The sequence below is a fragment of the Manis javanica genome, chromosome 2 (genome assembly GCF_040802235.1).
Source record: "Manis javanica isolate MJ-LG chromosome 2, MJ_LKY, whole genome shotgun sequence".
Lineage (NCBI taxonomy): Eukaryota > Metazoa > Chordata > Mammalia > Pholidota > Manidae > Manis > Manis javanica.
This window is the reverse complement of record NC_133157.1, coordinates 7,878,425-7,895,529: the sequence shown is the minus strand read 5'-3', so window position 1 is coordinate 7,895,529 and position 17,105 is coordinate 7,878,425. Positions and strand designations below refer to the sequence as shown.

Genomic DNA, 17,105 nt, shown 5'->3' with positions numbered 1-17,105 from the left:
CCTAAAACAAACGGAAGTTATGCCTCACATCACAGCCCAGTGAGAGTACTCGTACCGGGACCTTCTGTGTGGTCACTGAGGGACCTGTGCTCCTTCATATTGAGACTTGCCGCCTCTTGGTCCTCGGAGCCCGCTCCATTAAGCCAGTGGACATGAGGAAAGAGAGCAAAGATGATTCATAGGAAATTCTTATGGGTTAGGTCTGGACGAGGTACCCATCATTTCAACCCACATTTCACTGGCCAGAGCTCTTATCGTTTGAGGTCCAGAAACAGTGATTTCTCCAGCCTGTGAAGACCTCCGTCTTTAGACTCTCTTCCCTTCTGTCTTTGCTTGAAACCCAGCTAGTTCTTGCCCGGGCTTGTCTCTTCCTTGTGAAAAGACTCGCTTAGGTCGACCAGGAGGAGCCAGCAAACTGCATCACTCCCACCAGTCTGGCTGCTTTCCCTGGAGTTGCTGCCCACAGGGCACAGGCCCACGTTCTAAATTACTGTAGTAAGTCTTACCAGACATTTTGCTACTGTGCAACATGGACCTCCATCTTCCCAACCTCTGAGATCAATTTCCTCACTGGCTGCTTCCTGCCTACTAAGCTGGTGCACATATTTCAGGTTGTTGCCATGGTAGCGCCCCACTGCAAGATCCCGACTTCCCTATTGGTTCAAGTAACACAGCAGCTTTAACAGGTAAACCCAAATTCTATGGGCCTAAAACAACTAAATGTTTCTCTCTTGCTCACACCGTAGTCGAATGCAGATGTTGTTGGACGTGTGACCTTCCACTTGGTCATTCAGAGACCCAGGCATTTTCCATCTTGAAGCTCTGCCCTCCTGAAGGTCTTGAAAGTCCTCTCCAGCCTGCTGGCCTCGGGAGTGGGAGCTAGCGCCCCCCATGGGCTGTGCCTGGAAGTCATGCACATCACTTCCCTCTTCTCTTACCCAGAGCTAAGTCACATGGTCACCCTTACTGCAAGAGGGGCTAGGAAATGTAGTGTAGCGACAAGTCCAAGAGGAAAACGAACAGGTTTTGGCATGCACAGAGCAGTGTCTGCTTCTTGGGCCAGGACTGTCTCTGCGGATGGGATCACTACCAGTGGCTTATCAGGGAGAATGTCTACAGGCAGCCTGATTCGCTGCTCAGGAGGGGTGCTGTCAGGCATTAGTTAGAAAGAGCCAGAAGATGTGCAATTACCTTCATTAAGATAATAAACATTTACTGCATGTTTGTGCCAAGTAGTGGGTCAGACACTGAGGCCCTGGAAGGGAGAACAGAGCTCCTCATGGAACAATTAGTTCCTCTGACCACATCCCCTGTGCGGGTGCCAAGGAGGGAGCAGGGGCATGGGGTGGGTTCTTTAGCCTGATGGGTTAGAGTGCCTCAGCAGCCCCAGAACAGCCGCCCCCCTCACTCCGTGCCCAGTTCTGCCTGGTTCCTGCCATCAGCAGGTACTATATCTGCAGAGTATTGGATGAAATGTAATTAGAGGGAGGAAAAGGGCACCGATAGCAGCTGTTCTGTTTATTTCTCTGTGTTGTTTTCATAGGATGATGTTTTCCCTCAATGAGGCTCCTAAGGAGGTGGTTGCTCCAGGATGTAGGGTCCTCCTCTTTGCTGCTGGCAAAGTTAGGGAGCTGGCAGCATGCCTGAGCCCCCCCTGGAAGTGCGGGAGCAGCCCAGGGAGGGCCCCCTGCCCAGCATTCTTGCTCTTTGCATGTCATTGGCCGTTTGTGTTGGAAGCTGCTGCTGCTAGTGATGATTGGGTAGTGGGCCTGGCCGACGCTACAGAGGTGGGCTGAGAGCTGGGCAGAGCTTTCAGTCAACAGCCATTGTGTGTCCGCGCTGTGGCCGATCTCTGAGTGACACTCCTCTCCCTGGAGCCCCCTCTCTCTTGGTAACTCAGGGCCCCTGCAACTGATATGTAGGGCAGTGACAGTATTCTCCATGAAGGTTTTCAAGATGGCCTTAGAAGACAGGCATAGAGGATATATTAGAATGTGACCAGAATAGGATATAGAGGAAAGTTTTTAAATCTGTCAGAGAGATTTTTTTTTTTTGGCGGGAGGGGATAGAAAATCATGTCTCTAGAAGCAGGAAGGCAGCCTGAGTAATATCTGGGACACCCTTCCAAGCTGCATTCATTTATTTGTTGCACATTTTCGGCTAAGGAAACAAGGACTAGAAAATGTTAAATTTCTCATATAAAATTAATTCAGCCATCTCTGTGAAATGGGGGAAGCAAAATACCATTAGACTCTAATCTCATTTCTCTCATGCTGTCTTTCTTGGAGCCTATCAAATAGTGTCCTGGCAGAGTCAGTTCTGTGGATGCTAAACATCAGAGTCAATCTCTCTGTTGTGCCAAGAGGGCTGTAATGTAGAAAATGTAGCCTACCTTTTAAGGAAGGATGAAAAGGTACAAAATGCACCCTTCTCTGCATGCTAGATCCCAAGTATTTTGCATATATTAAACATGTAATTCCTGTGTAGTTTTGTCTCCTGTTTTATTAGAGTTATTTGCATGACATATTAGAATAAAACTTACTAAAACTGCTTGTATCTGTGGATCTTGGGTGGTTTCATGAGTACTGCTTGGGGTCCTCAATATACTAACTAGTTGGTAAGATACATGTCTTTCGAGTGTGTGACTATGCATTCAAGATGCAAATGCACTAACAATTTTGCCCTTGTTTTAATTGCGCTTCTTCAACTACACATGTGATCTTCCTTCCCGGATTTAAGCCTTTTTTAGGGGGAGGGGTGGAAAAGCTACTGCTCTCTAAAAACTAAATATACTTGGAAATTAGAGTTTTAGATTTTCTGCCAATCCTGGTCTTTCTTCATATTGTCCAATTGTCATAAATTATAAAGGGGAGGACCCACCAGGACTTTGAAGTTTTTTTCCTCCTATTTAAAGTTTTATTTTTCTGATACAGCATCACATAATGCTGGTTATTTTTTATGTTGGCTGTTTGGGACAAAGAGGCTCTCTTAAATGAAAGATAATTGCAAGCTTTGTCCCTTGCCTCAAGTTTACTGCAGGGCTTCTATCCCCTTTGATTATACAGAAATGAAATTATAAACCACCAGTAGCCTTGGAAATTTCAATCGATTCCAAATGACTAAATATTTAATTCAATCATTGCCTATACTTCCAGGGATGACTCGGGTGTTTTTCTTTTCACTGAGCGCTCAGTGAAAGCCGGGCTCTGCAATGGCTGCTGAGGACTGTGTCTGTTGCAAGGAGGCTCCCCTGCAGTGAGGAGCTGGGGCAAGCCTGTTCCATAGCAGCCCTTTTTGCAAATGGTAGTTGATTTTTGCAGAAGGTTTGTGGCCAGATCGCTATGTATAATACTGATGAAGCATTTTTGTTCCAGCTCTGTCTCGGAAGACCTAGGCTGTAGACGTGGGGATTTCAGTAGGAAACATTATGGATCTGTGGAGCTGGTAAGTTTACACTGTCTGTTCAGTGGTAGTACATTGATTTAGATTTAGAGAGGATCGCCAAGCTCATCAGATCTTCTGATATATATAAATAACAGTATATTTACTGTTAGACCATGTGAGTTCAGTGTAAGGATTGGATAGGGAATTAATGACTATTGAAAGGCTATAATATTTTGATCATCTTTATCTGTTTGTTTATATCATTACATACTTTTAATCTGTGCCTTCCAGGGTGTGAAAAATGTGTTGTGGTTTGGTATTTGTTTCTCTGTTAATGGTGCATATAGTTAAATAAAATGATCTATGAATTAAGGAAGGTAGGATTTGGCTTTCATATTATCTTGTTCCTAAAAGTTTATAAATCTGGTTTTTGAGATTTAAATATCACTGAAATACATATTTGGATTTTCTGTACCTTTGCTCTCTGGATATGTGACAGGAATTAGAATATTTATAAGATCTTTTTTCCTGTGAAAAGTATATTGTTGGACTAGATGAATGATTGTAGTACAGGATAGATATTTGGAACAAAAATGTCTACATTTTCCTAACTGTGAGACATTGGGATTTGTGTTATGATTTTTTAAAATAGTATGCTTTCTTTTTAAAAAGGCACAGTGAAGTCATCTTATAGCCTCAATATTTTAAAAGATAGAATTGTGATTTTTTTCCAATTGCATGTAAATTTGAACAAATTTTCAGGCAAATGTGCTCATAAAATTCTCTGGATTATTATTTAACACTATGAAAAACATTAATTTATTGTTTCTATTTACAAGAAATGAGTTGCTTGGATTCATTTGAATGGAACCCAATAATAAAAGCTGCATTCTTGCAGGGTTTAAATAGTAGAAGAATTTATAGTGGAGTTGTGTACCAGTAGCATTCTACTTGAATTCAATCATATATCACAGACTTGACTGTGTACCTTGAAAATATAAAATAAGTTAAAGATTTGGTTCTTGTTCTTAAGGAGCTTACTGTTCTCCAGCCAGGCAGATAAGATCCATAAAATATCTAAAGAATAAATTTAATCATATAAAAGCTATATTGATTGACTCAATCCACGCCTGGTCCTTGTCATCCCCTGGTGACATCATGCCAATTCGGACCACCACGTTTCCCGAAGGAGTGTGTGCATATCTATAATTCAGGGTGGGAACTGGGATCTACGGGGAGAGCTATATAGGCAGGGCACCATGGGGGTTGACAGAAGAGAGGGAGTGGCCCATTCTAGCCAAGGATCTCAGGGAAGCAGCCTGGAAGGCCTCCTGGAGGCCACAGGATGTGGGTTGGTGGCAAAGAAGATAGCTGGTTGATATTTGCAAACAGAGTGATTCTTGGCAGTGATGTATTCCACGGGCGGTGAGCAAATGGTCCTGCCTCACAGAGTGTGAGGCAGCAGAGCTTAGTGGTTACAAGGCAAGCCGGCTTCGAAATCAGACAGACCTGGCTTCGCCCGGCAGCTCCATCACTTACTGTCTCTGCGAACTTCTCTGCAGTGCAAGAACTTGCACTGTGAAGTCATTTCTCATTTCATCATTCACTAGTTGTATGGTCTTGGACTTCTTTCGGCCTCAGTTTTCTCATCTATGAAATGGGGACATTAATATTACCTGCCTTAGAGGGCTGTCAGGAGGATTAAATGAGATGATGCACATAAGCACAGTCCATGTTCACCAGCTGTAGTGGTAAATTTGGTTAAAAGAGTAGAACCTTGACTCTTGGGTGAAGACTTTGGGCCTGATCTGATAAGGAGTGGTGTGGGGAGGAGCTAACAAAGGTATGAAAGGTGGACCGTTTATAGACTTGTGGAAATCACAGACTATCAGACTGGGAAGGTACTTAAGAGCAGTGGTTCTCAAACTGGAGCAGGCATCAGAACCACTGGGAGAGTTTATTAAAACAGATTGCTGGGCCCCAGCCCCAGAATTGCAAATGAAGTAGGTGTGGGATTGACCCAGAATTTGCATTTCTAACAAGTTCCTGGGTGATGTTGATGCTGCTGGTCCCAGGACCACACCTGAAGAAACCCTGCCATAGAAAATTCCAGACTCATCATCAGTGATCTGCGTGATGGGGCAGCTCACTGAGCAAAAGCTCTTCAGTCCATTCATTCAAGTTTTTGCTCTGAAGCCATGATTGTGTGTGGCAGGTGTGTGTGTGTGTGTGTGTGTGTGTGCATGACAGAGAGAGTGTGTGTGTGTGTGCAATCAACTTTTTAAGTATTGTCAAGTAAATTTTAAATATGTTTTTTTAAATTCCACATGTGATTTCCCCACGTTGCAGCAACTGTTTCCATCTCTTTCTGCTCATATCCAGTCTTTATAGCTGGAAACGTCATTTCTTCATGGTTGAATCAAATTATGCATATGTAATTTTGCCCTCCTCTTTTTCTCATTCAGCTGTGTTTGGTAAATGTCTGCTTGTTATAAAGTCTTCAAGTTGCCATTGTAATCAGTGCATGATAGCCCAACATTATGATAAATAATTATCTGTGTAACACTTTCCTCTCCTTTTGTAAAATTAGGTTGTTTCTAGTTTTCCCCATGTTAGAAATGACATGCGCTGGTGGTTGGAATGATTGAGAAAAATGAAGTGAGCCGAGTTCCATTCTTACTATCTAAGGATCTCTTGAAATTCTGACTCCAATGGTTTAGGAAGGCAGCATTTTCTCTCATCTGTGAACAACAGACTATTATTCAATTAAAAACCATTTTATGTGTTCTATGTTGGTGAAAAAATGAGTTTGAATCTTTTTTTTACACCTAGTTTGATGACTGTTGTTGGGAACCCAGTAAATCTTAAGCATCCTGAGACGCTGTGCAGAAGGGTACCCAGGAGTGTGTAAAAGTGAAATTTTAGTGTGAACTTCTCCTGACCTTGAAGAAAGCACATGGAAGGCCTTGTGAAGAACTAAGCTTGGCCATTCAAATCAGTAATGAGGACAGATTCCGGGGCTTCATTCCCTGGTTTAAATTGTATCAGTCTGGTGAGTGAGAACGCAGAACCTCGCATCTCCTTGGGCTCGGGGGGAGGGTTTCTCAGCCCTCCTTCACTACCTGTTTGTTGAAGGCCTACCCCCCGGGCAGCAGACACTGTGCTGGGCACTGTGCCGGGAGGAAAAGGGAGCTTTTCTGTTCCCGGGGAGCTGTAGCCTGCTTTAGAAACCAACTGCTGCGAACTTTGAGTCCCCAGGCTGCTTAACTGGACCCCAGCTGCGTTCCTGCCTTAATCAGAGATTGTTCCCTGCAAGGAGCAGAGATCCACTCAGCCGGTTCAGTGCAAGGATAAGGGAATTCGCTGAAAGAATGCGGCTGAATCTCACCGAAGTGAAGGGCAGGAAACGCAGCTGGGCCTCGTGTGACTGGGAAGCCAGCAGGCAGCTGTTTCCTCTGTTCCCTCTGGTCCCTGTGATTTCTCAGTCCCCGTCCCCACCCCCGGCTCCCACCATGGCTGCACCGTTCTCCTCCCTGCAAACCAGCCTCCCTGATTGCCCAGGTGCCTCTCCCCAGCCCATTTTCCCCAGCAGTGCTGGTCTTTTAGTACTTCTTTTTATCGTGGTAAAATACACACAACAGAAAAAATGTACCATTTTTAAGGGCATAATTCAGGGCGTTAAGTTCATTCACAATGCTCTGCCACCATCACCACCATTCTCTTTCAGAAAATTTCCATCATCCCAAACACAAACTGTACCCATTAAGCAATAAGTCCACATTCCCGCCTTGCCCCAGCCGCTGGTAGCCTCTGTTCTATTTGGTGTCTATGAATTTGCCCACTCTGGGGGCCTAATGTAAGTGGAATTGTACAGCATTTGTCCTTGTTTGTTTGGTTTATTGCACTTAGCATAATATTTTCAAGGTTCTTCTGTATTATACAGCATTTATCAGAATTTCCTTCCTTTTTATGGATCAATAATATTCCATTGTATGTATATACCACAATATGTTTACCCATTTATCTATCAGTGGACACCTAGGTTGTTCCACTTTTTAGCTACTGTGAATAGCGTTGCTCTGAATATCGGTGTGCGCGTGTGTGTTCGAGTCCCTACTTTCAGTTCTCTGGGGCGTATTAATTAGGAGGGGAATTACTGGATCATATGGTAATTCTATTTTTAACTTTTGAGGAACTCCCCAACTTGTTTCCACAGCGCCCACTCACCCTTTTACAGTTCTAGCAACAGTGCATAAGGGTTTCAATTTCTCCACATTCTCACCAACATTTGTCTTTTTCCTTTTTTTCCCAGTAGCCATCCTAATGGGCGTGAAGGCACATCACGTTGTAGTTTTGATTTGCCTTCCCCTAATGAGTAACAATGTTGAGCATGTTTTCGTGTGCTTATTGACGTTTCGGGTATCTTCTTTGGAGAAATGGTAGGCAAGTCCTCCTATTTTTTAGTCCCGTTGGTTGTTTTGTTGTTGTTGAATTATAGGAGTTCTTATATATTCTGGATTTTAAACCCTTACAGATGTATGATTGGCAAATATTTTCACCTATTGTGTAGGTTGTCTTTTTACTCTGTTGACCGTGTCCTTTGATACACAAAAGTTTTTAATTTTCATGCAGTTCCATTTATCTATTTTTTTCTTTTGTTGCCTGTGTTTTTGGCATCCTGTCCAAGAAATCATTGCCAAATCCAATGTCAAGATTTCCCCCTACAGTTTCTTCTAAGATTTCATAAGCTTTTACATTTATATCTTTGATCTATTTTTAGTTAATTTTTGTATATAATACATGGTGTCAGGTAAGAGTCCAACTTTATTCAATAGATTTATGCTCTATTTTGAGTTATTTTGTGTGTCTATGGAGAAACTAGGGGTCCAACTTCATTATTTTGCATGTGGAGATCCAGTTTTCCCAGTGCCTCTTGTTAAAAGACTGTCTTTCCCCATTCAGTGGTCTCAGCACCCTTTGTCAAAAATCAATTGATCGTGATGCAAGGGTTAATTTCTGGGCTTTCTCTTCTATCCTATTGGTCTATATGTCTATCCTTATGCCAGAGTGGTATTTTTAAATGTTGACAATACAACATCTTTTCTTTCTTAAAACCCTTCATTGGCTGCCATTCAACTCCAGACCCTTTACAAAGCCCTGCAAGAACCTGCCTCATCCCTGTTCTATCTTCTTTCTCCACCTTCTCTCATGCCACCCTCTCACTGCACTTACATCTGGCTTTAATTTGGTCTCTAGATCATGCGGAGTTCTTCCCTGTCCCAGGACCTTTGCACATTCTATTCCATCTGCCCGAAATGGGCTCCCCAGCACTTCTCACGGCTGTTCTCCGCCTAAATGTCACCTTCTCAAAGAGGCCTCCCCTGACCCCCCTATCTAAAGTAGTCCCCCTCTCTGTGCTATTCTCCACCTCAGCATTCTGTTTATTTTCTTAATAGTATTTATCACAATGTGTGTTTATTTCATTTTATGTTTTGCTTACTTAGCCACTAGAAGTGAAGGTGGGGACCATGTCTGTCTTGTTCATTGTATTTCTAGGGCCTGACACAGGGCCTGGCACATACTAAGTTCTTACTAAATGTTTTTTATTACTGCCTTGACTTCCAGCCCCGCCCAGTGCCCCTGGTCTTGCAGCCCCATTGCCCACCATCATCTGTTCATTCTTGGGCCCTAATTTCAAGTTCCAAGTAGAATGTTATGGATTGGTTCCTCTGGTTTAGGTATCTATTTCTGATTCCAACAGTTGTGTTCAGGGCACTGGGGTCAGGTGGTATGAATATGGCCTACTAGACCCTTTTCCTCTGCAAAGTTTGTGGATAGGGCTCAGTCCGAGAAGGATATAGATGATAGTTTCAGCTGGAAAAGAATCCCCAAATGTGTTTCTAACATCCCTTCATATAGTAGATGACTTAAAAGCTCAAACTAAAAGCACTTGGTAAAAACTTCTTCCTCTGCCAGTGGACTGTTATCCTTGATACTTTTTAAATCCCATAAACAAGGAAATAGATTATAAACTCCCTAAAAATAGGAATCACAGCCCTTCACTTACCACTGTATCCCTAGTACCAAACACGGTGCTTAACATCAGTTACTTAGTGAATATTGATGGCAGGGGTGGATGAATTGTTCAGTGTGGGTGGAATTAGAGAGGAGCCTAACCCACCAAAAATAGAGGAGGGGAAGGAAAAGCGGGCCCCTTTGACTCCCCTCCCCCGAGTATAGCTGGACTCATTAGCTTGCAGGGCATGCCACCTAAAACACATGCCATTTTTCTTGTTGATGAATTGAAAGTCTGGTCTCTCACCAGCATTCTAAGCAAGGCCCAGCTCTCCCACCAGCAGCCATTCTTCACCACTTTATATCGAAATCTGTCAGAAAAAGCATAAGATTGTTTGTAGCTTTTATTGATCTTTTCTTGGCCTTTGACTCTGAGGATAAGAAACCGGTGTGTTATGAATGACAAATGGTATGAGCACAATATAGATCTCTCCCCGCACAGCCCAGCTGCTGATTCTCATATAACCCCTCATCTTGATGCTTCTGGGGAAGTCACAACCTGCAAGTCATTTCAAGTCAGGATGGAACAGGGTAGTATATTGTCCATTCCTTTTTAAACTTGTACCTTGGTGTCTCAAGCCTACATTGTGATGAGCCGCCTGCTCCCCTGCTGTATAGGAAAGAAACACAAATGCTTCTCTATGGGGATGGCATGCTTTTGTTGTTAGGAACTCAGGGTGGCCTCAGAAGATACCTGGCTGTCCTAATTACTGTCAAAGGAATGGTTTACGGTGAACTTGCTTGGCATCTACAGATATCAACACTCAAGGTTTTGACAGTTGGAGGATTCCCGGTGTCCCCTGTGTAGTATTTTATATCTATGCTCAGGCACACATTTGAATTTTCCCCTTGGGACTGTTGTACAGGAAGATGACTCTTGGCTAATGAGTGATTTTTTCGCCTGTCCAGCATCCCTAACACAGCGCAGTTTTGGTCTCTGTTCAGGGTAGAAGAGGCCTTTCATTTTCATAGGCATTTTATGGGAGAAATTATATTCTATATAGTATTACCAAATTGAGAGATGAATGAGGGTCCCAGCCTCTTTCCTTCAGCAACATCAAAACATCAAGACCGACATTCTACAGCTAAAATCATGCTTTTGGCAGATGTTCCTTAATATTTCACTATATAAAGTCTTACGTAGTCGGTTGACTCATTTAGGTACCTCAAGGCACGGTTTACTTTCGAGAATCCGTCAATAGGTTAACATGGCTGAAGACTGTGGGTGCTTTTTTGGATTTTTTTGTTGCCTTTGTGGGTGACTGGTAAGGCTGGCTTTGACCCCTTTCCCGGCTAAAATTATTGCAGCCGTTTTCTGTGATGTAGATCGTTGAGACCTTACTCTTAATTATTTAGGTATTGGAAGGGAACCAGAAATCTTTTATTTTGATTATTCTTTTGTTATTACCATTACCAGTTTTAACACTTATTGAATGCTTTCTGTGGACCAGTCACTGAGCTAAACCCTTTAGATGATTTACCTATTTGACCCTCACAAGCGATTGGAGGCAGTAATTATTATTTGGTCAAGCCACACACCGCGGGCACCCCGAAGACATTTGTGGATGCTGGATGGATTCCCACATCACTGAAGAGCTCAGAGAGGGCCCACAGCAAGCGGGTGGTAACAGTGACACTTAAACTCAGGCCTATCTGACTCCCAAACAGTCTCTTAGTCGGCAAGCCCTGCTGCTTGGAGGGTGTTTGCTAGGGAGATGAGGGTAACCGAAGCAGCAAACACCTCTGCCCTTAATCAACAGCATAGAGCAGCTCTGCATTAGGTTTTAGCTCCAGCATATATTTCAAACTCTCTTCTGTCCAAATGTTAACCAAAGCTTGATTTTCATAAAGAATTATCCGAAGAGATGTCCATGCCATAAACAGTTTATATGTAATTCCTGGATTAATCCTGACCATGAGATAGCTACAGACACGTGGCCTGTCTTTCTTGGCCCTCCTGGACATCTCCTCTGGGTCTGTGCCTTGGTGTTATGCCTTTACCTGCGTTGATGGACAGAGTGGAGAAGAGCCATATGGATCTGGAGAAGAGCTGTTTTGATACAGTATGTCTCATGCTAGATGCTCTAGAGGATTGTTCTCAGTCTGCCACACGGTGTCTCTTTTAAAACGACCTATGAGAAAAGTTTGTCTCAGAACCAAAAAGTACCTTGCTTCTTCTGAGAAGCTGCTTCATCATTGACCTCATAGGCAGTGGAAAGCCTGTTAATAATGACTGGGCTCTTTCCTCTTTGCATTGGCCTCTAGGAAGCTCAGAACCCCATTAATGGCTCACCCATCAACTGTCTTCAAAGTCTTTATAACATGTGTCCCCATCTTATTCTTGTTTTCAGTTGATTTGCCCTAACTCCCCTTTGTTCTGAGCTTGCTCTGTATCTAATTTTATCCTTTGAGTAAGATATACTTCAGTAAGCAGCATTAGATACTGTTTTAAATAAGGTAGAGTGTAAGCAAAAAAATGTATTTCTGTATCTAGCCTTAACCTCATATCCTCTGTCCCCCATTGATGGTTGTCTGGTTTATAGAATGAGTTTGACCCTTGACTTCCCCCAGACCCCACTTTTTGATACAGTGTGATTTTCAGGCCTATTTTTCTAGGATCAACAACACTTGGGGAGAATTAGTACCACCTGACTAGCCATTTGGTGACCATCTTGAGCACGGAGCTCTGTGCTAATAGTATGGACAGTTGGCACACAAAACTGGGCCAAATCCACTAGATAAACACACACTGTAAGAAGGATGCCAGGCAAGTCCTCCATGTTTTCCAAGCAAAGGTCCTGGGAACAGCCACTTCCATAATATGCAGCATCAGCATCCTCTCTAGTTTCAAAACTAGAGCTGCAGACCCCCCACTCCCTCCCTTCTGCAGGTCCTGGGCTGCTCAGGCTCTTCTTGGCAGCCACAGGAGCCTTCCCTTCCAGGCCAGCCCCGTCTTTTGTCCTCAGAGCCATCCTCCGTGCGGCCGCAGCCACTTCAGCTCTGCTCACAATCCCTGGTTCCTAATCCTTCCGCTGGCATCTGGGGTCTGCTCACTAACTAGTGGTCTTCAGCTGCTGAGATGATGTCCTGGTTACTATAAAAATACTTTCACATTTGGATTTATTTCTTATATAACCGGAGATAGAAGCTGTTAACATATGTTTGCTCAGTTAATTCTTCAGCACAGGAAACTGAGCTTTTTCTAGTTTTTTTCTACCACAGCTATGGTTTGTTATATACTCAGGAGGTAAGATTCTACTGTGTGTCTCAAACACAGTCTTTCTCGGTGCCTGTTTGATCATATCCTTTGCCGCTTGCTGCCCCCAGTGCCCTCTGCCCTACACTGGGCCCTGGCATGTGTCCGCCTCCACTTTCACTAAGACCAGGCTTGACAGTGGGTATCATCTTTTTGTTGCCAAAAGAAATTTTAAACTTGATAAAAAATATGTTGTTCTATACCTTTGTATACTGTTCTGATGATTGGAAATTATTTCAGCTTTCTGAAAGTGCTTTTTAAGAAGCTGGGTTTACTTCTGAACTTAGGCTGGTCTACCATCAAAGCTGTAGTATTGGACGGCCATGAACACACAACACGTGCAAGTCTGAAAACCACTCTTCTGCCTCTTCCGGTGCCGTTAAAGTTGAAAAGGGATTTTATGTTTCTTCCAACCTCTTGCCATGTGGGCTCTGAACATTCAGAGCTCTTCTTTTAGGCCCTCAAATACAGTGGAGGACTTTTAGCTTAGTAACTGCCTGCTGGCAGGCAACTCGGGACAGAGTTCCTGGGACTGCAGATCAAGGGCATCTGAGGTTGTGCTCAGGTCTCCCCCAGACCCCTACGCTGAGACCCTCATCTGTCCGCTGCCTCCTGTCTCAAGCCAAGTCCCTGTTTTCTTCAGGCGCACACCCATTCCACAGCTTGGAGCAGCTTTTCACCCTCTTTGTAAGAGAGGGGAGTACCCATGGGTTCTGAAATTTGCTTCCCTTGTTTTATTCCACTGGGTACATTCTGGAAAAGTCATGCGCCCAAATCCACAAAGCGCTCCCAGCTCCATGCCCCCTGTTACTGTCGAGCCACAACGGATATTCTGATTTTCATGGTGAACTACGTTATGCATTTAGTTGATGTGGTTGCTTTGTGTTCCTTTATATGTAAGAAAAAGATTGTATGTTTTTGGGCTTCAGCTTTTTAATCAGTCTGTTGTAGTTATCAGTGCGTTGCAGTCTTTTAAAATACAGTTTCAAACTGCATTTGCCTAATAGATGTGAAGACTCTTTAATTATTCTGGGAGTACATTTCAGCCACTCTAAATTCTCTTTTTGATCCCTGCGATAGTTTCACAAATTTCCCTTCTGAATTCCTCCCTCGGAGATTTCCTCTCCTTGTTCTGAGCCTGCTCTTGCCAAGGTCATTAAAGACCTCCTTGCTCCCGAAGCCAGTGGTGCTTCTCGTCTTTATGGTACAGGAGCCCACGGCGGCACGGGCTCCCTGAGGTTTCTCCCCGCTCAGCGTCTGTGTCCCTGCTCTCTCATCTACTCCTCCAGCCCCCCTGCTTCACCTTCTCTGCTTCTTTATGGATTCCCTCTCTCCTGTCTGGCCCTGAAGTATTGATGCCCCTTAGGCTTCTGTCTCCAACGCCGTCCTCTCTCTACATGCTCTTCCCTGGGCATCTCTCCTACCCCCACGACTTCAGCTGCTGCCTTTAGACTGGAAACTCGAGCAGATCCATGTATTCTTCCCGGATCTCAGTCCACAGCCTACGACCATTTGCCCAAATGCGGCCAGACATCTACCTTGGGATGACCTGTAGGCAACTGAACCAAAACGTGCTCCAAACTGAGCTCAGCATTGTCCCTCTTCCGCCACCCCAAACCACTGAGGGAATGGCACACCCATCTTTCCAGCTGCTAATTCCAGAAACCAGGGCATCACCTTCCCAAATCCTCTTGGTTCTGTGTTCTGGGCAAATTCATGGCTTAGTTTTTCTTTATTCACATGGTTATGCACATACAGCTCAGACAGCGTTTTGAGTGATGGGTAGACAAACACATACACATATACGTATATACATATGCATGGAAATATGTACGCATGTATGTGTACTAATTTAAATTTCACAACTACCCGCTTTACAGATGAGGTCACTGAGATTCAGAGACATTAACTAACTTGTGCAAGGTTACACACCTAGTAAGTTGCACAGCTTATCTCCCTACCTTATCCACTGTAGGTTGTATTTACTTGAAAGTTCTGTTATCTTGCCATTTTTTTAGGCTGCTCCAGTGCCCCTCACACTTTATTGGACGTAAAAATCACTTGAGTTTGTTTAAACTTCCGGTTCTGATTCAGTATGTCTGGAGCAGGCCAAGTAGTGTACATTTTTTATAAGCTTGTCTTTTGAAAGAGACTATAAATTCCTTGTATGTTTCTCATTTGATCTCTTGACGGGAATAGGAAAAGAGCATGCTTCTACACATGCCTTTGTGTGCCGTTTATGTCATTTCCTCTTTCCCTGAGCTTCTGGCACTTTCTCGTGCTCTTCTTGATTTCTCAAAGATTCCATTCAACAAGTTTTGGTAAGAGTACACCCAGTTTGTCAGAATCCTCAGCCGTACTTAGCCTGAGTGTGGGGCCTTTGATTTCCTTAATGCTCCAAGGAGCTTTCCCAGTGTGCAGCTCTGTCAGAGTCACCTTTACACCTGCAAACAAACAGGTAACGACAAGAAGCCATCAGCATCTCTCCTCTGCTTATGGAATGAAGGCGGGACTCTTCAGCTTGACATTTAAGGCTTCCACAGGCTCACGCCAACCTATCTTTGGAGCCTTCAGTCATGCGGCCCACAGCCCAGCCAAACAGGCCTTTACCCAGCATTACCCAGGCTGCTGGGGTTCCTCCCTGCCCCTCCATCCTTCTCAGATGCCTTCTTGAAATGTGCTCCTTCCAGTTCTGGTGTCCATGAAGCCTTCTGGAACCCCCTGTGGGAAAGTCATCTTTCACGCTTCAGAACCCTACTTCTCTTTGCATTTCATTATGGCACCTGTCATATTTTATACTGTAATTATTTGTGGGCATTTCTTACCTTTTCTAAGGGCCTCCTGGTTCTTTGTTGTTAGATCCCCAGTGGTACTTAGGCCCCTGACAGAAGTCCATGTCAGCTAGAAGAGCAGTTTTGCTAAAAATCTGGTATCTGATAAATTCTCTTTTTCCTTCTTAAATGTTTTATATTACTTCCCAGTCTTTGTATATTTGTGTGTGCATGCGCACACTGATGTACTTCTAAATATACTTTTTGGATTATAAAAGGAATATATGCTTGCTGTAGAAAATCTGAAATATACTGCAAAGCACAGGAAAATTAAATTCATCTGTAATCCTATCACCTTGTCCTACAGGTCATCACTATTAAGACTTATTATGTGTCCCTTTAGTAATTAAATTTGTATACAAAATGGGTTTGTATATTTTATTGTTTATTTAAAAACAAAAGTATAATCTTTTTGAAGCCATAGATGCTCTTCCACAAACAATTTTGTCTTCTCCCATCCAAATCGCTTTCTTCCTGATGTCTAATTGTGCTGGTTATGACCTCCAGAACAATAGTAAGGCATCCTTGTCCTGGAGTTCCAAGTAAGGTTTTTTTTTATTACAGTATCATTGATATATACTCTTATTAAGGTTTCACATGAAAAACATTGTGGTCACTACATTCACCCATATTATTAAGTCCCCCCCCCACCCAATTGCAGTCACTGTCCATCAGTGTATCCCTACTTGCCTTCTCTGTGCTACACTGTCTTCCCTGTGATCCCCCTGCACATTATGTGTGCCAATCATAATACCCCTCAACCCCCTTCTCCCTCCTTCCCCACCCACCCTCCCTCACCCCTCCCCTTTGATAACTGCTAGTCCCTTCTTGGAGTCTGTGAGTCTGCTACTGTTTTGTTCCTTCAGTCTTGTTTCGTTATTCTACTCCACACATGAGGGAAATCATTCGGTACTTGTCTTTCTCTGCCTGGCTTATTTCACTGAGCATAATACCCTCTAGCTCCATCCCAGGTAAGTTTTTTAGGCAGAATGAGGGTATCTTACCTCAATCTGAGAATGCCTCAAGTTATGGCTTCCACAACAACACTTGGGTGGTTTTTAAATTTCTGATTCATCACCTCTTTCTCTTAGAACTTCACAAAGTTTGACCTGATGTTGTATCAGTTTCATAGGCCTGCCATAACAAGTTACCACGAACTGAATGGCTTAAACCAGCAGAAGTTTATTCTGTCATTGTTCTGGAGGCTAGAAGTCCCAAATCAAGATGTGGGCAGGGCCATTCTCCTTCTCTGCAGGGTCTGGGGACACAGCCCTCCTGGCCTCCTCTGGCTTCGGGGTCGTCAGTGACCCCTGACATCCTTTCACTTGCAGCTGCACCCCTCCAACCTCTGCTGCTGCCATCACACGGCCTTCCTCCCTGCGTCTCCCTCTCTCCTCTTACAGTCACCAGCCATGGACTTCCTGTCCCTCTTTAATCCAGCATGATCTCATCTTAACTTAACCAGTTACTTCGGCGAAGTCCCTTTTTGCGCATAAGGGCACATTCTGAGATTCCAGGTAGACGTAAATTTGGGGACACTGTTACATCTGACATAATTA

At 43.7% G+C, this 17,105-nt stretch overlaps 1 protein-coding gene across 3 annotated transcripts in view; it reads left to right on the top strand.

Annotated features, from left to right (window-relative positions):
* Nucleotides 1-17,105, top strand: part of GARNL3 (GTPase activating Rap/RanGAP domain like 3) — a 132,729-nt gene that overhangs the window by 29,875 nt on the left and 85,749 nt on the right. For 2 of the 3 annotated variants that reach the window (XM_073224262.1, XM_037008129.2), the window contains one exon: nt 3,375-3,444. The exons of the other annotated variant lie outside the window; for it this stretch is intronic. In XM_073224262.1, the coding sequence (XP_073080363.1) occupies nt 3,375-3,444 (70 nt within the window). The remainder of the gene's footprint in view (nt 1-3,374; nt 3,445-17,105) is intronic. 3 annotated transcript variants of the gene reach the window in all.